At 39.4% G+C, this 24855-nt stretch overlaps 1 protein-coding gene across 2 annotated transcripts; it reads right to left on the reverse strand.

The window, feature by feature from the left end:
- Nucleotides 1–1093: 1093 nt before the first annotated feature.
- LOC130928546 (zinc finger protein 501-like) lies at nucleotides 1094–24551 on the reverse strand. 2 transcript variants are annotated; one of them, XM_057855240.1, is made up of 3 exons: nucleotides 24148–24551; nucleotides 12886–12996; nucleotides 1095–2780 (listed from the first exon to the last, which is right to left on the reverse strand). In XM_057855240.1, exons 1-3 carry the CDS (start codon nucleotides 24281–24283, stop codon nucleotides 1459–1461), a joined length of 1569 nt encoding a protein of 522 aa, XP_057711223.1. In that variant the 5' UTR covers nucleotides 24284–24551; the 3' UTR covers nucleotides 1095–1458. The 2 variants fall into 2 exon arrangements, with proteins under 2 accessions (XP_057711224.1, XP_057711223.1); XM_057855241.1 differs by lacking the exon at nucleotides 12886–12996 and having other exon boundaries at nucleotides 1094–2780.
- Between the last annotated feature and the right edge of the window lie 304 nt (nucleotides 24552–24855).

Genomic DNA, 24855 nt, shown 5'->3' on the forward strand with positions numbered 1-24855 from the left:
GCTGCAATTAGACGACAAAACTGGGCACCAAACGATCACCACAGACTATGTAGTAGTCATTTTATATCTGGTAAGATGCACTTAATATATATATAGGGTTTTGGGCTGACAAATAACCACAATTAAGATCATTGCGAGGCTAATCGCCGACAACATACAGTTTGATTCAAATTCAATATGTTCATTTCTTCCCTTTCTTCCACCATCATTATTTTTTGAATAATATTTAGCTGGGACCAAGTGAAAGAAGCGGTCATTTTAGTAGTTACTGTGTGCCCATTGTTAAAAGGGCAAATCTCTAAAGCAGCACGGTTGGTTTATCTCGGTCCATGATGAGTTTGTGTCGACAGCCGTCAGACAGCGGCGATAACATCAATAGTCGTGATGCCAACACGATCGCAGACATCATCAGACGGAGACTACGAAGCTCGTCGTCACGGTCGCGCAGCAAGAAGGTGGGGGCACAGTTTCAGGTGTTGTGCCGAAAAATAGCCGCCCCGCGTGAAATGTCCCCCCTGACGGGAGCGCCCCACGCGGAGCGGCTATTTTTCGGCACACCGGCGCGTCGTCGAACCGCTGATCACGTTTAATTTTACAATTGTGACAACGGTGACGCTCAGCTGTCCAAATGTCAGTTTATATTCGGGCCGGTGCCACTTTTGGGTACCGAACTCCTCATCGTGACATAAACTGTAGTATGATTGGAAAATTTGTGGTCTCAGGACGAGCTCTGACGCACGGGACGGGACCGGACGGGAGGAAACATAGGTTTGGGCATCAAATATGGATCTGGCGACTGGATCAACCAAAGCTTTACCAAATAACTCATCCAATGAGTTTACAGCATCTGAAAGCACCGGGGCTTCCATAATTTGCAAGTGAATCCACCTTTAGAAACTACGATCATTGACAATACGGACACACAATGACGGACAATATGGCGGCACAATACAGCGATCACGTGATTGTGTGACGTAGGTGAATGTGGTCTATTAGGCCCTCATACTCTGTTGTAACATGCCTCTGTCAATCATGAGTAAGAATGTAATAGTAATTTTTATAAATTAAATATCTATTAATCCCATCACAAAAAAACAAATTTGTGAGCCAGTATTTCTTTTATTATGATTTTGCAACATTGAACAATATATCCTAATTTTCCATATTTATTTAATGACATCATTTATGAATGATTTTGGAATTTGGGGTCTGCCGTTTCAAAAAATAAATATGAAAGTATAGTTTAAACGGGAGATAATTATATTTAAAAAATGCCACTTAACTTGAGAGAGTTCAATCAGGCGAGGTTTTGGCAATAGGGTGGATGCACATCGTACAACGATTGGACAAAGCGTACCCAAAGTGCCAATCCTCAACAAGATTTAAGAAAGATCAACGGAATACAATCTTCCAGCATGCAAAATCTGATGAAGCCAGAATGGATGACAGACAAAACAGTCATTTGCCACTGCTTCTCACACCAACACACACGTGTCTCTTTATCCGATCCTTCCGAGCGAATCTTTGACCACAAATCGAGCAGGAAAAAGGTTTTTCGCCAGTGTGGATTCTTGTGTGTTTTGTTAAGTCTCCCGAATAGACAAAAGTCTTTCCACAAACTGAGCAGGAAAAAGGTTTTTCACCACTGTGGGTTCTTGTGTGTTGTTTTAAGTGTTGCTTCCAAGCGAATCTTTGATCACAAACTGAGCAGGAAAAAGGTTTTTCGCCAGTGTGGGTTCTTGTGTGTTGTTTTAAGTGTTCCTTCTGAGCGAATCTTTGATCACAAATCGAGCAGGAAAAAGGTTTTTCGCCAGTGTGGATTCTTGTGTGTTTTGTTAAGTCTCCCGAATGAACAAAACTCTTTCCACAAACTGAGCACGAAAAAGGTTTTTCGCCAGTGTGGGTTCTTGTGTGTAATTTCAAGTTGCTGATCTGCCTGAATCTTTGATCACAAATTGAGCAGGCAAAAGGTTTTTCGCCAGAGTGGGTTCTTGTGTGTTGTTTTAAGTGTTCCCTCTGAGCAAATCTTTGATCACAAACTGAGCAGGAAAAAGGTTTTTCGCCAGTGTGGATTCTTGTGTGTTTTTTTAAGTGTGGCTTCTGAGCGAATCTTTGATCACAAATCGAGCAGGAAAAAGGTTTTTCGCCAGTGTGGATTCTTGTGTGTTTTGTTAAGTCTCCCGAATGAACAAAACTCTTTCCACAAACTGAGCAGGGAAAAGGTTTTTCGCCAGAGTGGATTCTGGTGTGTTGTTTTAAGGTGCTCTTGCGACTGAATCTTTGACCACAAACTGAGCAGACATCAGGTTTTTCACCAGTGTGGCTCCTCATATGTCTAAGACAACTTTGCTTAGTAGCAAAGGTTTTCCCACACTGAGAGCATTTGCAGAGTTTGTCGTCACCGTGAGATGTTTTATGACCATCATCATTGTAAGGTAAGTGTGACTTGGCGCCATCTCTGTCTGATGGAGCAATGTCTGCTTGCAATCCTTCTGTTGATCTGCTGCTACTCCCCTCGCTTGGAGGCTCCGCCCCTCTGCTGGCCTCACTCGGACCATCTTCACTCTTCAAGGGCTCACCAGTCAACCTGGTGATATGCACCTCGTTTACCTCCTCTTTACCATATGGCAGCTCCTCCTCCTCCTTTTTGATTGGAAGGTGCTCTTCTCTTTCCTTCTGTTGACAGGGCTCAGGCTCCTCCTCCTCTTTGATTTGGGGGAGCTCCACATCCTCAGTAACGCCAGGAGATTCTGTCTCAGCACCAATATATTTTCTGAAACCTGCAAGACACAAAAAAAACACTGATTGACCACCACCAATGTCATCAGCCAGTCTTTTCTTTGTGCAAACATTGGAGAAGATGAGTACAGTGACCGAAAATTCGGTGCCGAAAACTACCAGCCAAAAATAGCTAAAGATTCAATTTCGGTTGAAATGTTTTGAAGACCGAAAGTTTACCACTGAATCGTGTGAAGAACCTTAGTCCCATTGCGATGATGTCATTAAAACACAGCAAGAAGCAACATGCTAACTGACGCAGTCTTGCAAAAACGCCTGGCTCACAGCCATCCCATTGCGATGATGTCATTAAAACACAGCAAGAAGCAACATGCTAACTGACGCAGTCTTGCAAAAACGCCTGGCTCACAGCCAACATGTCCGCGGTTTGGAAGTACTTTCAGGTATCAAACAATGTTGTTTTCGTCAACGATGAGGACAACGAAAACATTTTGTTCACGAACATGGCGATGACGTCACGATGACGATCTAAAACATCTTTGATGACGTCAACGTGGCGAAAAGATTGCAAATTTACATCTGACGAGACGACAACATGAAACTGTGCCATCGTACCTGTCATATGTTCACAATGCGTGACATTTGATAGTTGTGCACGTTGTTTTTTTTGTTTTGTTTTTTTTTTAATCACGCAGCACACCCTTAAACCTGTATTTGGATTGTCTAATAATACATAGTGTAAAGATGTGTTGCTGTTCCCCATAGGTTTGAAGATGACAGCAAATCTTAATTGAACTACTGGATTCAAGGTTGTACTTTGGATTATCAGAACAGTCTGTAACGGAGCCCATTTTTTCCCCATTGATTGATCGTTAACTCGTTCACTTGCATTGACGGTAAGATACGTCCAAACGTTTGACTCTTTTCATCCTTCTGCTGTGAAGTTGTCAGTTTGTAGGTTGGCAGTGGATATTAACATTCTTTGCCAGCTTTGAATGAATTTGACGTCTAGCGTCGTCAATGGCAGCCAATGAATTTATATAAAACACTTAACAGGCCAGTTACAGACTCTTCACATTAGTCTTTTTCATGGTCCAGCCAATATGTGTTGAACTACAACATGCTTACTACTAGAGCTGGGAATCTTTGGGCACCTAATGATTCGATTACGATTACGATTCAGAGGCTCCGATTCGATTATAAAACGAACCGCCCTCCTTTTTTTTTTTTTTTATGTTTTGTACATTAGTTCCAAAATTGTTCAAAAATACTCTCAGGCTAAACCACACTACTATTTCAGTATCAAGTTAACATATAGCAGTAAACAAATATACAAAAATAACATTAAATAAAAAACTCCAGTCCCCATTCTGTATCAGCAGTTTTAAACTACATTCAATTAATTTAATGTTGTGAATCAACCATTAAATTTGTTAAAATTGCTCCCGTTATTCCATAATTTCCCTTTTGTCTACTTTCGACATGTTAAAGTTTTAAAACTATTGTAAAGATAGATTCAATTCAATATTTTACTGATTTAGGAGTATTTTAGATAAAAAGTTCATTAGGTTTGCTTGGAAGGTTCGCTACAACAGCCTTGGAGGGAAGTGTACTGCTTTAAGATGGCGGCCGTTTATAACTCCCGCATCTAGCTTTTTGTAGATGTGCTGCGAACTAGGGCTGCAGCTATCGAATATTTTAGTAATCGAGTAATCGACTGAAAATTCTATCGATTAATCGAGTAATCGGATAAAACAAATATATTTTTAGGTGAAGAGCAATTATAAATATACATGAGAAAACAAGACATTTCATCTAATTTTGAACCATTTTCAGTCAATCAATGTCTTTATTTTCGATGTATATTGTTGAAAACAGCCAACAATTGCATCTCAGATGTAACTAGAATTAAAAAAAAAAAAAAAAAAAAAAAAAAAGACTAATTCACTGCTTTGACTCAAAAAACTTTAGATCTTATTGCAAAAAATATATATATATATATCTTACCTAAAAATGCCGTTACGCTGGATAACACACATCACTTAAAAGTTTGGATTTTTTCCCACGTCTTTCAATTGAATTTCTCTTTGTGTCAAGCCATTTTTAAGTTCTAGTTAAGTTTTAAGTTAGTCTAAACTGCAAGTCCTGATAGGATTTTGAGTTTTTGCAGTGTTCAAAATAAATGTATGATACAGGCTGTATTGGAGCACATTAGCACCAGTGCTACTTGGTATTTTATCCAGCAATGACTACTGAGCTAAAATTGATAGTTAGCATGATTAGGTTTTTATTTTACACCCTCATCACTCCACAATGCTATGTTATGTTAAAGCCTGTATGTAAGACACGTTAGCCAAGCATCGACAGTGGTCATAATTAATAGAAACCTAGCCCTCCGCAGGGCTAACGTTACTTCAGAACAGTAACGTTAATCTTATTTATTAGCGCTTAGCGCTCTTTATTAGCGCTTAGCGCTCTTTATTAGCGCTTAGCGCTCTACTGCTTTAAGATGGCGGCTGTTTACTAAAGCTGCCCAGACGCGGCCGAGTCTGTCATTTAGCATCTAGTTCAACATACATGTGATCTCTATGAGACGCTACCTGTACCAACGTAGCATCGTGCGGGCTAGTATTTAGCAACGTCGGCGTCGTTTGTGGCGGCTGTCGGCTGCAGTAGTTTTTTTTTCCCCCCTTCTTCCTCTCCGCACGTGACAGCGCGTTGTCCTGCATTAAAAGTAGTCCGAGCAAAACGTGATGCTTAGAGCTGTCAAAATCAACGATTACTCGAGGTGAATAAAATTACTCGGATCAGTTTTTAAACTCGAGTTACTCGAGTTGCTCGAGTACTCGTTTCAGCTCTACTGCGAACACTACCAAATGAATAATGCATCTAGTCCTATATAAATGATATCCATCGTAACATACGGATGTACTTTTCTAGCAGCTTTTCGGCAGCAGTCAGGTATGTTGTTGTGTTTTTTTATCTCGTTGCATGAGTTGAGTTAGAGCCGTGAGTTGAGCATTGGCATTACCCGAGGGGCCGGGTAATGGGAAGCATGATGTTTAGCTACTCTCGCTCCGTTCCGTCCCGAAGACCGCTCGGCGCGCTGAGTGTTGTGTACTTCCGCTTTACTTCGCATATTTTAATAATCGGAATTTGGATGTTTGTGAATCGTTCTCGAATATTCCACGGCCGAATCGCGAATAATCTAAGAATCGGAAATTTTGCACACCTCTACTTACTACTGTATTCAGATACTCTTGTCTTGTACATAATATTGAATGTTTTAATTGGAATTGGAAATGCATCCCTTTCCCCCCCATCCAGATCCCTGAGGTCAAAATGCCTACAGAGAACAAGAAGAACAACAGGATACAGTACAGTCCTCGAGTATTGCCACAATGTCCAAATACAAGCCAGACTCGTTGGAACAATGTGCCAAAGAAACTGCGCTTGCTCTTTGGATTGGGCGTACCAGGCTACCTGGTTCCACAGGTGAGTTACTGCAGTGCAATTCAATTTGGACTTGTTTTGAGTGGGCCAGGCGTTTGTTAGTTTTGTGTTGTTTTACAGTTGTAATGTAATGACATTTACTGACTATTATTGTTGCTCTTCTTGTAGAATTGGTGTATATATATTGAGAATTATTACTGATGAGCCAACTCTGTTTTTCTAGTTGGTTATCTATTGGTTTAGTTGTTTTTGTCTTCTTGTTTTTTTTTTCTTTCCTGTCTCTTCATTGTGTGGACTTAAAAGCGGTGGACGATGAGATCAGGGGTGGGATTTCACTAGTTTTTCTTCTTCCCGCTCCCTTTCGAGAGCAAATAATTATTCTGAGTTACATTGTATTTCTGTTTCTTTGTGCATGCTTGAAATAAAAAGCTTCATCATCATCATCATCATCAAAACAATATATTTTGATTCTTGGTGAGAGCATATTGATAACCTTTTGGGCTACAAAGTATCACAATATTTCGACGCCTTTTCGATTTATATTCACAAGAGGTGGGAATTTTTGGGCATCTCACGATTCGATTACGAATCAGAGGCTACGATTTGATTATAAATCAATTATTCATGCACAACCCCCCCCAAGCTATTAGTTGCTTTTAATGTTTCGTACATTAGTTATAAAAATAGTACAAAAATTCTCTCGGGCTTACATATACTACTATTTCAGTATCAAGTTAACAGTTCAAAACAGTAAATAGAATAATCAAGTCCCCATTCTGTATCAGCAGCTTTAAACTGCATTCAATTAATTTAATGTTGTGTATTAACCGTTAAAGTTGTTAAAATATCTCCCGTTATTGCATTAGTTTCCTTGTGTCTACTTTCGACATGGGAAAGTTTTAAAACTGTTTCATCATTTAAAGATGGATTCAAGATTTTCCCGATTTAGGAGTATTTTAGATAAAAAGTGAATTAGGTACGCTACAACAAAGCCTTCCTGAGAAGTCTACTGCTTTAAGATGGCGGCTGTTTACTGTCGCCAGCGTGTCGTTCATTTCGCATCTAGTTCTCTATACATGTGCTAACGCCGCCAAGTCTGTCATTTCGCATCTAGTTCTATAAACATGTGATCTACCGTAGCATTATGTGGGCGTAGTTCGTAGCAACTTGTCGTTTTTAGCGTCTTTGGCAGTTTTTTATCTAGTTGCATGAGTTGCGATGAAGGTTTACTCTGGGTAGTTCCTCATTGCATCCTAAAGACCGTGCTGACTGTTTTTTAGTTCCGCTTTACTTAGCATATTTAAATAATCGGAATATGGATGTTTATAAGCCGCTCTCGAATATTCAGCGGCCGAATCGCGAATAATCTAAGAATCAGAAATTTCACACACCTTTAATTGTCACACCCCTATGAGTAAATGTTCCACTTGATTTGGTGTGGTTGGAGTGACCAGATGTCTGCCGACAGTGTGTTTGACACAGCGTTGCGCATTTGTTTGCGCTACTCAGTGTGTCTGTTCTATACTTGTAATTGCGCCTAATATATCTACATCATGTAATTAATTCAAATAAAGCAAATTTGTTTTCAAAGAAAGAATTCTTTCCATCTGCAAACAATAGTCACGTCGATGCCATGGCGCAAACCTTACGTTGGTTCACGAGTCGATTGAATTCAATTCAATTCAATTCAATTTTATTTGTATAGCCCTCAATCACAACAGAGGTCTCAAAGGGCTTTACAGAGGCAATATGATACACAATTAGAAATGAAGCAACAAAGATGAATAGATACAGTTCAAGTCCTGGGTATCCCCTATCCTTAAGACCCTCCATGCCGGCAAGGAAAAACTCCAAAAACTCCAGAGTCAATTGGGAGAAAAATGAGAAACCTTGGGGAGTACCACAGTCAGGAGAGATCCACTCCCAGGACGGATAGACAGGAACCCCAGAACGGCTAATGGGAATTAGCAAGCGAAATTATAGTCCGTAAAAATACAGTGGAGTAAAGGAGCAAGAAGAGGTCCCTCTAGTCAGATGAGACGGGGGTAGCAGCGAGGACGTCTATCCAGCCAGGGGTCCGGACAGTCAGGAGGCTGCAGCTGAAAAATAGCCCCTCCCCAGAGGGGAGGGGGGAAAGGGGACACCGGGTGACTAGTGATGAAGAGACTAGACAACTAGATATTAACATTGGAAAATAGAAATAAAGTAAGACAAGTGGTAGGTAGAGTAAGAAAAGGAGATAGAACTCAGCGGCTGTACTGCCCCAGCATTATAGCTTCTAGTGCAGCTTAGACTAAACTGTGAGTCTACTCCGACTTCAACTAGCCTAACCATAAGCTTTGTCGAATAGGAACGTTTTTAATCTAATCTTAAATGTGCAGACTGTCTCGGCTTCTTTAATACTAGCTGGAAGCTGATTCCATAAAACAGGGGCTTGGTGGCTAAAGGCTCTAGCTCCGACAGTACTTTTATAAACCCTGGGAACTACCAGTAGACCTGCATTCTGAGATCGGAGTGTTCTGTTGGGGCGGTATGGAACCAGAGCATTGGTGAGATAAGATGGCCCCAACCCATTAATGGTCTTAAATGTAAGAAGGAGTATTTTAAATTTAATTCTAAACTCGACTGGAAGCCAGTGAAGTGCCTGGAGCACAGGGGTGATGTGCTCTCTTCTATTGGTTCCTGTTAAAAATCTTGCTGCTGCGTTTTGGACTAGCTGAAGACCTTTAAGAGAGCTTTTAGGACAAGCTGCAAGTAGGGAGTTACAGTAATCCAATCTCGATGTAACGAACGCGTGAATTAATTTTTCTGCATCGCTTTTAGATAAAATATTTCTAATTTTGGCGATGTTGCGCAGGTGAAAGAAAGCCGTTCTACAGGTTTGTTTCATGTGTGCTTTAAACGATAGGTCGGGGTCAAATAAAACTCCTAGGTTTTTAACTGTGGCGCTGGAGGTTACACTTACATTGTCCAGAGTGACTATCTGGGCAGATAAAGAGTCTCTAACACTTTTCGGGCCTATTATAAGGACTTCTGTCTTTTCAGGGTTAAGTAGAAGATAGTTAGTGCTCATCCAGGTATTTATATCTCGGACGCAGGCGCTTAGTTTTTCTACTTGCCTGACCTGCTCAGGTTTAATTGATAAATACAGTTGTGTGTCGTCAGCGTAACAATGAAAGTTAATGCTATGTTTTCTGATGATATTACCTAGAGGAAGCATATACAGCGTAAACAAGATGGGCCCGAGGACAGATCCTTGCGGCACACCATAACTAACTCTAGAGTACGATGATGATTGCTGGTTTACATTGACAAACTGGTACCTATTAGATAAATATGATTTAAACCAGCAGAGGGCTGCTCCTCTAATGCCTATGTCACATTCTAATCTCTGCAATAAAATATTATGGTCGATTGTGTCAAAGGCTGCGCTCAGGTCCAGCAGAACCAGGATCGAGACTAATCCAACGTCAGCGGCAAGTAACAAGTCATTAGTTACTTTAACTAATGCGGTTTCAGTGCTATGATGAGCTCAAAAGCCAGACTGGAACTGTTCAAATAAACTATTGTCCTGTAGGTGCTGACAGAGCTGTTTAATTACCACTCTTTCAAGGACTTTGGAGAGAAATGGTAAGTTAGAAATAGGTCTATAATTGGCCAAAATATCAGGATCAAGAGTAGGTTTTTTCAAGAGCGGTTTAATAACTGCATATTTAAAGGACTGCGGCACGTTGCCAGTAACTAATGAGGTATTTATTATATTTAAGATAGTGTCAATAGTTAGAGGCAGGGTCTCTTTAAAAAGTTTGGTTGGGATTGGGTCGAGGAGGCACGTTGATGGTTTGGAGGACATTATAATTGAAATTACATCAATTTGGTCTACAGTGGTAAAGTTATTTAATATTTTAGAGGGGTTTATAGGAGATTCCGAATTCTTTGTCAGCACTTTATCAGACCTAATAACTGGAAGTGATTCATTTATTTTATTTCTAATAGTTGCGATTTTATTGTTAAAAAATTTTAGGAAGTCATCACAGCTAAGGGTGGTTGGGATATAAGGTTCTATTGAGGTGTGACTGTTTGTCAGCCCTGCTACAGTGCTGAACAGAAACCTAGGATTATTTTTGTTTTCCTCTATTAAGGATGAGTAATATCTGGTTTTAGCCGTACGCAAGGCCTGCTTATATGTCACTAAGCTGTGTTTCCAGGCAGAGAGGGTGTGCTCTGTGTTGGAACGGCGCCAAAGTCTTTCTAATTTACGTGTCGATTGTTTAAGAGAGCGTGTTTCAGCATTATACCAGGGAGAGGCTCGTCTCGGCTTGACAAACTTTAATTTGGAGGGAGCGACGACATCGAGGGTGGTACGAAACGTAAACAGAACACGATCAACAAACTCGTCATTAACAGCAAGGCCGGACATCATTCCTTCATAATTAGATTACATGGAGGCAAATATAGGCTGAATTATCTGTTTATACTCTGAAACAGAGTGATCACCTAATGTCCTTTTCATCTGAGTTCTAGTCACTAGTGGCGGATTATCTTGAAGCACAAACTGAAAGGTAATTAGAAAATGATCAGACAGTACGGGGTTGTGGGGATGGACACTAAGATCACTAATCTCCGTACCGTAGGTTAAAATCAAGTCCAGGGTGTGCTTGTGACTATGAGTTGGTTTATTTACATTTTGAATGAAGCCAGTCCCATCTAGTAGGTCATTAAAGGCCTTACCAAGGGAGTCACCTTCATCGTCAACATGTATATTAAAATCCCCTACAATTATAATTCTATCCCAGCTTAGCAAAATACTAGATAAAAAGTCAGAGAAATCTAACAAAAACTGTGAGTAGGGACCAGGGGGACGGTAAACCACTATGAAAAGAACTGGTTTTTGGTTCTTCCAGTTAGCGTCTATAATTGATAGTGCTAGACTTTCAAAGGAGTTATAAATGTAATTAGCTTTACTTTTTGGGCTCATACCTAAACAAGAGTGTGATATTACTGCCACCCCCCCCTCCACGGCCCGTGCTTCTAGCTGTGTGAAAATTCACGTGACTTGGGGGTGTGGATTCATTAAGTCTAACAAAGTCATCCTGCTGAAGCCAAGTTTCAGTCAGGGCCAAAATATGAATATTATAATCCCCAATTAAGTCATTAACTAACAGAGATTTGGGCGAGATTGACCTGATGTTTAATAATCCGCATCTTATACATTTATTAAGAGCTATTTTATTTTCACTGCTATCAGGGGCTATGTGTATTAAATTCTTTGGTCTCGTTCCTATAGTACTCTGTTTCCCCCTGTTCACTATACGAGGCACGGACACAGTCTCTATCTTCTGTCCTGAATTTTGGATTTGTGACAGCTCGGAAAGAGGCAAGTGGTCACTACTAACAGAGTTGTGTTTTACACTACAACACTGCGCCCGGGCCCCGACTCTGAAGTGTCACTCTGGGAGACTTAGTTTGGCGGCCAAATTTCGAGTTAAGAGAGCAGCACCGTCCCAAGTCGGATGAATGCCGTCTCGGCGCATGAGCCCGGGCTTGCCCCAAAACGCGTGCCCGTTATCAACAAAGACTATATCGTTTTCTGGGCACCATCTAGACAACCAGCGGTTAAATGATGAGAATCTAGAGTACATCTCATCATTGACCAAATTAGGCAGAGGACCAGAGAAAACTACGGTGTCCGCCATCGACTTAGCAAGTTCACACACCGAGGCTACGTTTAATTTAAGCACCTCAGACTGTCTCCGCCGGGCGTCGTTACCGCCTGCGTGAATCACGATACGGCGGAACCTCTTCCTACTCTGCTTTAAGAGCCTGAGGTTTCCTTCGATGTCACCGACTCTGGCCCCTGGGTAACACCTGACAGACACCGCCGGGTGCTTCACGTCTCTAACTATGGAGCTTCCAATTACGAGAGTGTCTGGTTCAGCCGGTGTGTCGCTGAGGGGGGCAAACCTATTGCTGACGTGAAGCTGCTGGTGCACTAAGGTTGTGCGTTTACCACTGCGCTTCCCCCGTACAGTCACAAATCCGTCCTTAATTTCCCCCGGCTGCACGGGGCTCGCTGGGGGGCTAACTGCGCTAGCAATCCTACTACTGCAAGCACGACCTGCTACTACCTGGCTATAGCTAGGGCTAGCTTTCGTCTCTAGAGTGCAGAGCCGTGCTTCTAGCTCAGAAACCCTGGTCTCCAACTCTGAGACTAAGCTACACTTCCTACAGGTACTACTGTCCTCGACGAAGGAGCCAGGGTGCTCGCTATACATACAGCACACTGAGCAGAAAAGACGGTAGGAAGAAGGCAGAGGGCTAGCCATAGCTCGGATAAGCTAGGCTAGCAAGATAGAGCTAAAGAGGAGAGTAGAGTAGTTTTAATCCACGACCTGTTAAATCGTGGGATAAAACAAATTAAGGAGCACTAGGAGAGCCGAACCAGCCTAGGATCGATTCTCCGATGTGTCCGTGGGATAAAACAAATTGAGGAGCACTAGGAGATTAGCGACTAGTAGCAGCGCTAACAAACAAACGATACACTCACCGGATGTGATGTCACACAGGAGGCAGATTGCACAGCTACAGGAAGCAAATCCACTATATTAGACTGAAAGACCTTTTTTGTACTTATGAGAAGGTACCATATTTGATTTCTGCCTCATCTAAAAAAAAAAAAATGCTTGGAATGACCTTTAATGTGAACGGACTCTTCCTCCTTAATGTATGGCGATTCTTCCTCTTCCCCCTTGATGCATGCAGACTCCTGGTGCTCAAGATGATGGGCTTGGCTGACATATAGATCTGCAAGACCACAAACAAATCTTATTTCTTAATTTGCAAACTTGTGTCCCCAAAGTTGTTTTCTGTTGGAGAAAATTCTTGCTTGCCCATTTTTTTGTTTATTCATGTTTTGTTGTCATCCAGTCCAACACAAATAAATTCAAAGTGCTTGACACCACATTAAAATCAGAAAGACATCAACAGTCTCATAAAATACATTAAAAAGGAATAAAAGCATAAAAGAGGCCAAGCCATATATTGCGTATGTGTGCAGGGCAGCAAATGAATGGCTTTTCTGGTGTTGTTGGTTCTAAAATAAATGCCTAAAACATTGCAAAACTGGACACAGTTTCCATTTTGAATGTAATCCACGGAAAGTGAAAATAAATCTGAACAGGGTTCTCAACTCTAACCCACTGTGCTGCTGCCTTTTAGTGGGTAAATGAGGAGCAGCATCTCGTGTGTAGGTTACTTCATATGCTGGTAGTAGTACTGCTGACCAATTTATTAAGTCTGTGTGCGGGCCAGACATAATTGATTTTATGACAGAGGCTGGGGCCCGGATGAAATTTGTCCACGGGCTGCATTTGGCCCCCGGACCGGACTTTGGACATGTCTGATTTAGGGACTTATACGAAAATGGAATATTGCTTACATTCAACTCTTTATGTGAAAAATATCAAATCCCCTTGAGACATTTTTTCAAATATTTGTGGATTTCATTTAAACAAACTCCCAATCTATCACAGATCGAGGAAAATAACGCAAAAGCCACCAAAAAATGGTCTACTGTCTACTGTCAAAAATCTATAATTTGTTTATTTTTTTAACTTTAATGAGTCATCAGTTGACAAATTGAATGAATGGAGAAATGCCCTGAAAGAAAATATTGCTGACAGTGATTGGAATGAAGCCTTTTTGAGAACAAAAAATACAAGGTTAAAATTGAGTCAATACAAGGTGTTAACAAGAATGTATATAACTCCTGAAATACTGCACCATATGTCTGGCAACATTCCTGATACATGCTCTAAATGTAATGACTTTAAAGGTACGCCCACACACTGTGTGTGGGAATGTTCCAAAATTCAGAATTTTTGGAATGATATCTCTAAGTGTTTGTCACCTGTAATTAAAGATGTCCCGATCGATCGGCATCCGATCATGTCATTTTCAAAGTATCGGAATCGGCAAAAAAAAAAAATCGGACATGCCTTTTTTTAATAGATATATATTTTTTATTTAAATCGTTTTCTAATTGTATTTAACGTTACAGACAAAATGTCTTACACTCATCCAGAGTAGTTTTGGCTTAAAGTAGGCCTATCAAATTTATTGCGTTAGCGGCGGTAATTAATTTTTAAAAAATTAATCATGTTAAATAATTAACGCCTGCGCTGCACGACCCACTCACGCATTGTCACGTTCAATCTATTAAGACGCCGTTTTACCTATAGATAGCGCTAAAAGGCAGCGTATAATAAGTAGAGACAACTTTGACAGTCTTTGGAGCCATTTTTAATGTGGATAAAGCCTTACAATACCTCTCTCAGGAATTAAAAATAACGTGGGAGGCAATGTGGGGAAGAAATATAGTAGTTGATAATTTTCTTAACACCCTAGGTTCTTTCCCAACGCAGAGAAGATATATCAATTGGTGCCCCCACGCACAGTCATGGTTGCACTTCCCATCATGCATTTGGGCAGAAGTTAAATGGCTGCAGTATCACTTACTGAAAGCTCAACAAATACACTAGATGGCCATATTTAGTCACAATATACAAAGTCAGTTATCTTTTAAGAATTACAAGTCTTTCTATCCGTGGATCGCTCTGACAGAAAGAATGTTAATAATGTAAATGCCATCTTGAGGATTTATTGTCATAATAAACAAATACAGTACTTATGTACTGTATGTTGAATGTATATATTCTTCCGAGTTTTATTCATTTTTTTTCTTAATGCATTGCCAAAATGTATATCATCGGGAAAAATTATTGGGAATGATTGGAATTGAATCGGGAGCAAAAAAAAAAAAGCAATCGGATCGGGAAATATTGGGATCGGCAGATACTCAAACTAAAACGATCGGGAGCAAAAAAACATGATCGGAACAACCCTACTTGTAATTGAAGTGACTGTACCTAACTCGGCCAAACTTTGTGTTTTGGGGATTTATCCAACAGATGTATTGATCAGGCATGATGATGGGTCAGGGGTTAATGGGTGAGAACGGTGTGGAGGACATGTTCCGGCGTTTTGCCAAAATGTCTACATCGGCGAAGTGTCTTACTGTATATGAGGCAAATTTGACACCCAAAGTACTACAGTGTGCTCTCAACTGGTTTTGTTTAGATGCATACAGGCAGAAGGTACTAAAAAATGCCTTAAGAAAGACTTAAATGTACTTATATCAAATAAGGACGGTTTAAATACGCTACGTGACTAATGTGGTCAACTGCTTTAAAGATACCACAAAAAAAAAAACAATGGTTAAAAGCAGTGCCGTGCGGTGAGGTTCATGGTTGGTGAGGCACTGGCTCCTTTAGTGTCAGATTTACAAATATATAAACCAAAAAGCGTAGCTTATTCAATTGGCTAGTGGTTATTTAATATCTCAGCATTCTTCACAATACACGAACACACGGTACATATTACAGATACGTAACAGTAAGAAAATAATATGTATTTGCTCTACACCCTCCATGTGTTGGCCGTCACAATTCTATAATTCATGCAACATAAATGAGAGTAAAGAGTGGTGTACAAAACCACAGATTTCAATTTTGACCTTTAGTGAAATATTCAGCTGTTTTTAAAACTTTTATTTCTGATACTTTCATCAATTTAAAACAGATTGCTCAACAAAAAGCATGAAAAGAACAAAGAATATTTTATATAAGGGCAAGATTTAGTTTTTAAATAATCTATTGTATTTTTCCTAGTCTAATCTCTTTATTAAAAGATTGAAATGAAAATTGTGGTCTTACCTTTATTTGTAGATGAAGTTCATGCGCCTGTACTTCGCCACAAAAACCTCCTTACTTTGTTGTAAAACTCCTCCTTATTTTCCTTTAATTTTAAAAGTCTCTACGACTCAATGGAGACGATTGCTTCAATTAGATCGTTCTGTATTCTATTTGACAAGCCAGAAAACAGTGGATGTGTCCAAAAGTCTAGCGAACCTTTCATCTTTCTCAGCAAAAGCATGTAATAGTTCCACATAATTGTCACGATTAGAAGAGCTTGCCCTCTCATCGTTACCACGAAATGCTAACTCCTGTTTAGCTAGGAAGCAGGCTGCATTAATGAGGTCTTTCAAAATCGTTCGGTTTTACCATTGTGGATGCTAACGTTGAGCGTCCGCTGTTTGTTCAAAGCCAAATCGATCTTTGAGCTTCCAAAAGTTTTAAAGCAATCTGGCTTTGAATGTGAGTGGTCGATCTATCATGTTTGCTGAGGCTTCGTGGTTAATTTTCCATGTCACAATATCCCATGTTAGTCCAGACATTGGCACTAGGCCTGAACGATATATTGTTTAAACATCGCCATCGCGATGTGCGCATGCGCAATAGTCCCATCGCAAGGACGTGCGATAGTTTTTTCATTTCATTTTTTTAAATCCACAAACGTTTGTTTTGAGGAAGGAGCGCACAGCCTCCTCTCATTCCCTCCAACTCGCAGTCATCGGCTCCTCCCCCTCCCCTGCTACAGCGGAGTGGAGGGAGGAGGGGCCGAACAGCAGAGCGGAGGGAGGAGGGGCCGTTTTCAAAGTGAAAGCAAGCAACACGTTGAATAGGGAAGACTGTCTCCAAAAGGAGTTTTGGAAGTATTTTGGCTATCGACAAGAATATAAGGAACAAAAAACAGCCCTGTTGAGAGTGCCTCGCCATGGTTGCCTCAACAAGAAGTAATCCGTCGAACATGTGGGACCATTTAAAACGCAGGTATCTATGCATTCCTGCTATGAGCTTCCCATCAGAGGCTTTTTAGTACAGGTTAGTTTAGTACATTGTCACGTGCCAACGTTCTTGTCTCAAGCCTGCAATGGTGGATAAACTAGTAGTCTTGGCCAAAAACCTATGAGACCCAGTTGAGAATTGCTGAGCAAGGAAGGTGGACGATATGCAGACAAATATATAACACAGCTGCAGGAATGTCTTTTCTTCTTTTTATTCATGTGACAGCTATCAGGAAGGCAGGAAATTTGGGAGTTAAAATGGTTCTGTTATTCATCAGTTATTTGCTGTTATTCAGTTCAATTATTTACAAGTTCAATTGAGTTTCTGTTTCTTTTATATTTAAATTAATTGTAAATCGTATTTTTCAAATAACTATAGTACAGCTGCACATAAAGTTTTGATACTTAATATTTTTTAAATATTTTTACAACTTTGTTGCAGTTTTGCAGTTTTATATTGTTATATTTTGTGTAAACAACTCAGGGGACTAATGCACTTGCACTTTTATTTGACAGATTTAATATTTAAGTTCAAATATGTTGACAACTTTATTGTTTTACTGAGGTTTTTATTTATTGTTATAGTTTGTGAACAACTCTTGTCATATTTAATATTTTTGTTCAACTATGTTTACAACTTTGTTGTTATTTTACAGAAGTTTTTATTTATTGTTATATTTCGTCAAAAACTTAGGGGACGAATGCACCTGCTCTTTTATTTGTCATTTAATGTATTTGCTGCTGTTGAAGTGTCAAATATTGTGTTCAATATATTATCTATTTTGTGCAGACATTGCTTCCTGGATCCCTTCATAATAATACAGCAATCTTAATCATTCACAAATGAAACGGTATTATATGAATACACTGTGGTCACGGTGTGTCATGCAAAGTATTTCCAAACAGCTATTCAAGTCATCTAGTGAAAATTTCTTTAAAAAAATAATATATATATATATATATATATATATATATATATATATATATATATATTTTTTTTTTTACTATCGCAATATAATATCGCAATATATTGCACACCTCAAAAATAATCGCAACAATAGTTTTTTCCAATATCGTTCAGGCCTAATTGGCACAAGTTGAGAACAAAAGGCAGGGAAAGTATGGGGAGAGATTTGTCTCAAAAATATTCTCACGATTACATCCGCGATTCACACATATTTTTTGTAGATGCACAAATATATCCAAGATTTTCACATGTATTTTCGAGAGCCACAGATATATTCGTGAGTTTCACATGTGTTTTTGTAATCCACAAATATATCCGTGAGTTTTACGTGTTTTTTTATGTTGTGCGTGCACACATCATGAATTATTGTTTGCAAACATTCAAATTGTATTTGTGAATCGGCGGCCGCGAGCATTTATTCTTGAGACAAACATAACAAGAAACGGACAAATTTTCACAGACAAGCGCATTCGCGATTCACACGTGTTTTTCAAATTCACAAACACCTCCGCGATTCTCACAAATACATTAGCCATTTTCACGTGTTTTTCAAATCCACAAATACTTCCGCAAATTTCACGTGTTTTTTAATGATGTGCGTGCAATTACCATAACTTGACATTTTTTAAGTATTCAATTTTGCTTGTGAATTGTTGGAGCTGTGTTTTTTAACAGCGAACACGCGCATTTCTTTTTGAGACAAACGTCACTCGATGTCTGACCAAGATTTTCTCACACACAAGCCGACGATTTTCACGTGTCTCAAAACACCTCCGCTTCCACCCGATAGGTGGCAGTATTAAGCGCATAGACTATAAAGGTATGATTCCCAAACTTCAAGAACTATCAAGACGGTCCGTGTACCTTTTGGCCGTTTGTTTTTCCTTGTATATCTATATCCTTCAATATTTGTTTTCCTCCGAGTTCGCTTTTACGATGAGCCTTGACCCGGAAAAAGTTCCTCTTCAACAAGGCATCGTCTTCCGGGTCATGGCTTATTGAATTCTTTACAAAAACAAATCTTTATTCTTGGACAATTAGATGCAGAAGAAAATCATTTTTGTGTCACAACTTTTTAATTGCAACGGGCACCTGATGTTTTACGCAGAGTGTTTGGATTATTTTCAGTTACCAGTTAGACCTCAGCAATATGCTATTGTTTATGATGCGATTCCTTCAGGAATTATTATGCTGTGCAGAAATGTAAACATGCCATTTCAAACTTTATCTCCTCCAAATATACTAAATTCAATTGTGAGTAAATTATGCTAACTACATTACAAAAATTTGAATAGATACACTCTATTTCAGAATGAGATTAGATCCACACCATATCTTAAGTCTTTTTGGAATCAATTTGTTGGAGATATCATTTGGTCTATGGTATGGACTATCCCCAATATGTTTCCGTTGACAAGTAAGGTCAAAGAAGTCGCTTTCAAAATTATCCATAGATACTGTCCTGCAAACCACTATATGAAAAAATTCAAGCGGGACATTGAGACAAACTGTTGTTTTTTTTCTGTGGAAATCATCCAGAGACAGTTCAGCACCTTTTTTGTACCTGCTCTTTTTCCAATAAATTTTGGAAAGAACTTTGCAAGTTCATCATCAGGAACCTACATGAGGACTTCAAACTCAAATGGGAAAATGTCATTTTTTGTTTCTATAAGAATCGCAAGAATGAGTGTTTTTATTATTAATTTTCTCATTTGGCTATCGAAATTCTACCTCCACAAATTTATATTTAGCAAGGCTTTTTTTTTTATCTCACTTTCATAACGAGAGTGTGTGCTACATAAATCTGTTTAAAGAAAACAAACAAATAATTCACTTTCATAATGAGAGTGTGTGCTACATAAATCTGTTTTTAAAAAAATCAAATCTAAAAGCGGAAAAAACAGTATTTGTGAAAAACTTTGTGAATAATTGACTACAGCATTATTCATTGTTTTGTTTTGTTTTTCTCTGATTTGTAATGTTTGAAATGTTTATGCCCCCTGCCATATTTGTGTTTGTGTTGTTTTTGGTTTGTATTAAAGATGCACGATAATATCGGTTACCGGTAATTATCGGCCGATAATGGCAATTATGACGACACACAGATAATCCAGATTTTTAAAAAATTCAACCGATAATGCAATCCGATAATTATATACTTGATTTAGCCTCCAAATGTGTGCAACCGAAGCAGTTTTGTCCACTTCTGCAAATTATACTATTATGACAATGCAGCGAACAGGAAGGGGTTATGGGGGAACAGAAGAAAAGAAACACAACGAACACACGAAACACAAACAATAATAAGAAATGCATTGAACGCCTACATTAACTATGAATATGTTGGTGCTATCGTTAGCTAGATGTATTTCCGGTTGACACCATGTGGGGGGCCTGTTGACCAGGGAAAGAAGGGGAGGGGGGTGGGGAAGTCTCAAAGCTAAGTGATTAGGAGGGGTAGAGTGTACACAAATCAACTCTGTGATCTAGAACCCAGTAATCGTGTGAATCCCTTGTGAGTGTAAGCCCTTTGGCAACCGACCCTTGAAGTAAATATTGCCATTTGTTCTTATTAAGCCCATACATCTTAAAAAAAAAAATTGGTAATTTTTCACCTAAATCATGAAAAAATTCAAATGGTTTGAACCATACCTATTATTGAATTAAGAACATTTCTGACATGTTTTTTTAGGATTAAGTCTAATAATTTATTGTTTAAAATAAGGTTGTTAAGATTATTTTGAGCTAGCTATTTTTCTTCAAGAAATCTGAGTGAAATACTCTTGAAGCGCTGGCAGAAAATTTCACTTATTTCGAATAGATTTACACTGAAAACAAGGGAATTTAACTAGTTTGAAGGAGGTGTGTTTTTGCAGTGTTGTAATGTTTTTTTTTTTGTTAGGAATGGCTTACTTTTAAAGGCATTTTTGTGCAACTTAGGTATTTACTCTGTACGTACAGTGGGGAGAACAAGTATTTGATACACTGCCGATTTTGCTGGTTTTCCCACTTGCAAGCCATGTAGAGGTCTGTAATTTGTATCATAAATTCTCTTCAACTGTGAGGGACGGAATCTAATACAAAAATTCAAAAAATCACATTTTCTAATTTTTAAATAATAAATTTGTATTTAACTGCATGAAATAAGTATTTGATACATTACCAACTAGTAAATATTTCGGCTCTTAGTTCTTTTTTAAGAACCCCTCCTGTTCTCCACTCATTACCGGAAGTAACTGCATCTGTTTGAACTTGTTACCTGTATAAAAGACACCTGTTCACATGCTCAGACAAACAAACTCCAACCTCTCCACAATGGCCAAGACCAAAGAGCTGTGTAAGGACATCAGGGATAAAATAATAGACCTGCACAAGGCTGGGATGGGCTACAGAAAAATAAGCAAGGTGGTGAGAAGGTAACAACTGTTGGAGCGATTATTAGAAAATGGAAGAAGTTCAAGTTGACGGTCAATCTGCCTCGTTCTGGGGCTCCATGCAAGATCTCACCTCGTGGGGCATCACTGATCATGAGGAAGAACTTTTTGGTCTAAACTCGGCTTGTCGTGTTTGGAGGAAAAAGAAGGATGAGTACAACCCCAAGAACACCATCCTAACTTTGAAACATGGAGGAGGAAACATCATTTTTTGGGGCTGCTTCTCTGCCAAGGGTACAGGACGACTGCACCGTATTGAGGGGATTATGGATGGGGCTATGTATCGCCAGATCTTGGCTGACAACCTCCTTCCTTCAGTGACAGCCCTGAAGATGGGTCGTGGCTGGGTCTTCCAGTATGACAACGACCCAAAGCACACAGCCAAGGCAACTAAAGAGTGGCTCCGTAAGAAGCATCTTAAGGTCCTGGAGTGGCCTAGCCAGTCACCAGATCTGAACCCGATAGAAAATCTATGGAGGGAGCTGAAAGTCCGTGTTGCCCGGCAGCAGCCCCGAAACCTGAAGGCTCTGGAGAAGATCTGCATGGAGGAGTGGGCCAAAATCCCTGCTGCAGTGTGTGCAAACCTTGTCAAGGACTACAGGAAACGTTTGGTATCTGTAATAGCAAAGAAAGGTTTCTGTACCAAATACTAAGTTCGATTTTTGTAATGCATCAAACTTATTTCATGCAATTAAATGCAAATTTATTATTTAAAAATCATACGTGATTTTCTGTTTTTTTTTTTGTATTAGATTCCGTCCCTCACAGTTGAAGAGAACTTATGATACAAATTACAGACCTCTACATGCTTTGCAAGTGGGAAAACCAACAAAATCGGCAGTGTATCAAATACTTGTTCTCTCCACTGTAATTGTTGCCAAAAGTTTACCATTACACAATGTCAGACAATCTGTCTTTATTTAGATGTTGGAATTGACTACTTGTTCACATTGGATGTTGAAAAAAGAGTAATAAATTATAGTTTTGCACAGTAATGTTTTCCCTTGTGTATACTTTAAAATTTTACATAAATCTTTGAATAGAATTATCGGCTTGACATTATCGGTTATCAGTTGGAACGAGGAGGAAATTATCGGTTATCGGTATCGGTTGAAAAATGTATTATCGTGCATCACTAGTTTGTATTGTTGATTCTTCATCTTTCAGTATTTTTTTTTTGTTAATAAAAAAAAAAATATTGGACGTATTTTGTTTTTCGACTTCCTTTTTAAAAAAAAAAAAACAGTTATTGGAAAGATGGATTAAGGCTCGTTTCCGTTATTGAATTAGCAGTTTTTAATTGGGAAACGGGAGAGGATTCATTTCTCTCTTTTTTTTGTTAACACACATAAAAACAAAAAATGGAACTGGGCTTGTTTTCCAAAATTAGAAGAAAAAACGAATGGCCAACGGACCCAAGACACCTGTTGATCTGTTGCCTGGTGTAATGTCACCCACTTGATGTCAGTATGTGATCGCTTGATGGGTATTTCTGACCTTTCTATGCGCTAAATACTGCCACCTATCGGGTGGAAGCGGAGGTGTTTTGAGACACGTGAAAATTATCGGCTTGTGTGTGAGAAAATCTTGGTCAGACATCGAGTGACGTTTGTCTCAAAAAGAAATGCGCGTGTTCGCTATTAAAAAACACAGCTCAAACAATTCACAAGCAAAATCGAATACTTAAAAAATGTCAAGTCATGATAATTGCACGCACATCATTAAAAAACACATGTGCAATTTGCGGAAGTATTTGTGGATTTGAAAAATACATGTGTAAAACGCGGACGTATTTGTGGATCTGAAAAACACGTGAAAATGACTAATGTATTTGTGAGAATCGCGGATGTATTTGTGAATTTGAAAAACAAGTGTGAATCGCGAATGCGCTTGTCTGTGAAAATTTGTCCGTTTCTTGTTATGTTTGTCTCCAAAATAAATGCACGCGGCCGCCGATTCACAAATACAATTCGAATGTTTGCAAACAATAATTCATGATGAGTGCACGCACGGCATTAAAAAACACACGTAAAACTCACGGATATATTTGTGGAATACAAAAACACATGTGAAACTCACGAATATATTTGTGGATCTCGAAAATACATGTGAAAATCTTGGATATATTTGTGCATCTACAAAATATATGTTTGTATCGCGGATGTATTTGTGAGACAAAACCTCTCCCCATAGGAAAGCAGCTAAGGCGATTTTTCGAAGGACAGCCACATAGCCAGTCTTTTCGGGTGTACCACTCAGATGAAAAGAGCGAGTTATCTTCTCTCCCGTAGTTTGAAGCAAGTCTTTTAGCTTCGGCATTGGTTTTACCTGTGTTAATCACGTCCACTTTTGACTGAAAGTCCAATTAAGAGAAATTTTTAAGCTTAGATATATAATCCTCTTCCATTTTGGGAGTCCAGCGTAGCAAAATACAAAACGGCTCGCAGCAGTGCACTTGACTCGCCTGGCGCCAAGTACCCGTTGGCTCACGTACGCCCCCTGTGCCCACTGTGTATCACCTGAACCAATACAAGTAAGTAAGTATAATACAGATTTATTTTGGAAAGAACAATTAATTAGGTTCAAATCACCCAATCTGTATGGTCTTATTAATGTCCCGTCCCCAACAAGAAGTGATCATGCAGGTTATGCTGCCATATGGTCCCTCCCAATATTGAGACCAAACCTACGCCCTTGGCTGTCACACATTGCCGGTCGAGGAAAATAAGGCCCACATAACACTTGTCCGTAGCGCAAAAAGCTTGAGGAACACTAGTGCACAGTATACGCATCATCGAAAGTGAACCAACCTTTGAGACTGTGAAAAACAACCTTTGCGTGCATTGTTTTGCACACAGTCGACTCTTGGTTACGTGGGGGCTCCTCTTTCACTCCACAAAGTTCCTCTTGGAACTTTTCTGCAGCCGGTGTTGTTCTCGCGAACATATTTCTCACTTGATTTCTGCACGCTTGACGACGTGCTTAGCAGCTTTGTTAGCGGTTAGCCAGCTAGGCTAAGCCAGGCTAAAATAGGCGACACAACTTGAACGAGTGCCCAGACTTGAAGACTGATGTTTGAGTCCGTAATGTGGCTAATGCTGGACACGTCGTCGAGATTTCGATTTAGTTAAGTGGCTGAAATCTAGGAAAAACAATAAGTGCACAAAGTAAAAACGTCTTTTTCATTTCCGACAAGCATTGCATTATGGGAAAGACAATCTCCAGCCCAATCACAACGTAAAACCCGCCTATTTTAAAACGGGCCAAATTATAACTAAGGATCATGGGAGGTGTAGTTCTTCACAGGAATTATTCAGTGCGTTCAGCACCGCCCTCTGGCGGTATTATTTTTATTTCGATATACCCCTTACCTTCCCCAATTTTTTAAAATGTATGATTTATGTGAATTGGATAAGAATTTTAAGACTACATACTGTTGTGTAAGTGGATGTTATATGTGTTGGGTTCGTGTTGTGACACGAACGTATTTGTATGTGACACACGACACGACAAGAGTT

The sequence above is a fragment of the Corythoichthys intestinalis genome, chromosome 13 (genome assembly GCF_030265065.1).
Source record: "Corythoichthys intestinalis isolate RoL2023-P3 chromosome 13, ASM3026506v1, whole genome shotgun sequence".
In the NCBI taxonomy this organism is placed as follows: domain Eukaryota; kingdom Metazoa; phylum Chordata; class Actinopteri; order Syngnathiformes; family Syngnathidae; genus Corythoichthys; species Corythoichthys intestinalis.

Coding starts and splice junctions, on each gene's coding strand:
- LOC130928546 (XM_057855240.1), bottom strand. CDS start 24,283: ATGTTCGCGAGAACAACACCGGCTGCAGAAAAGTTCCAAGAGGAACTT. Junction 12,997..24,147: donor TGTTTTTCACAGTCTCAAAG/GTTGGTTCACTT, acceptor GTGGTCTTGCAG/ATCTATATGTCAGCCAAGCC. Junction 2,781..12,885: donor AGAGTCCGTTCACATTAAAG/GTCATTCCAAGC, acceptor TGTGTCTTGCAG/GTTTCAGAAAATATATTGGT.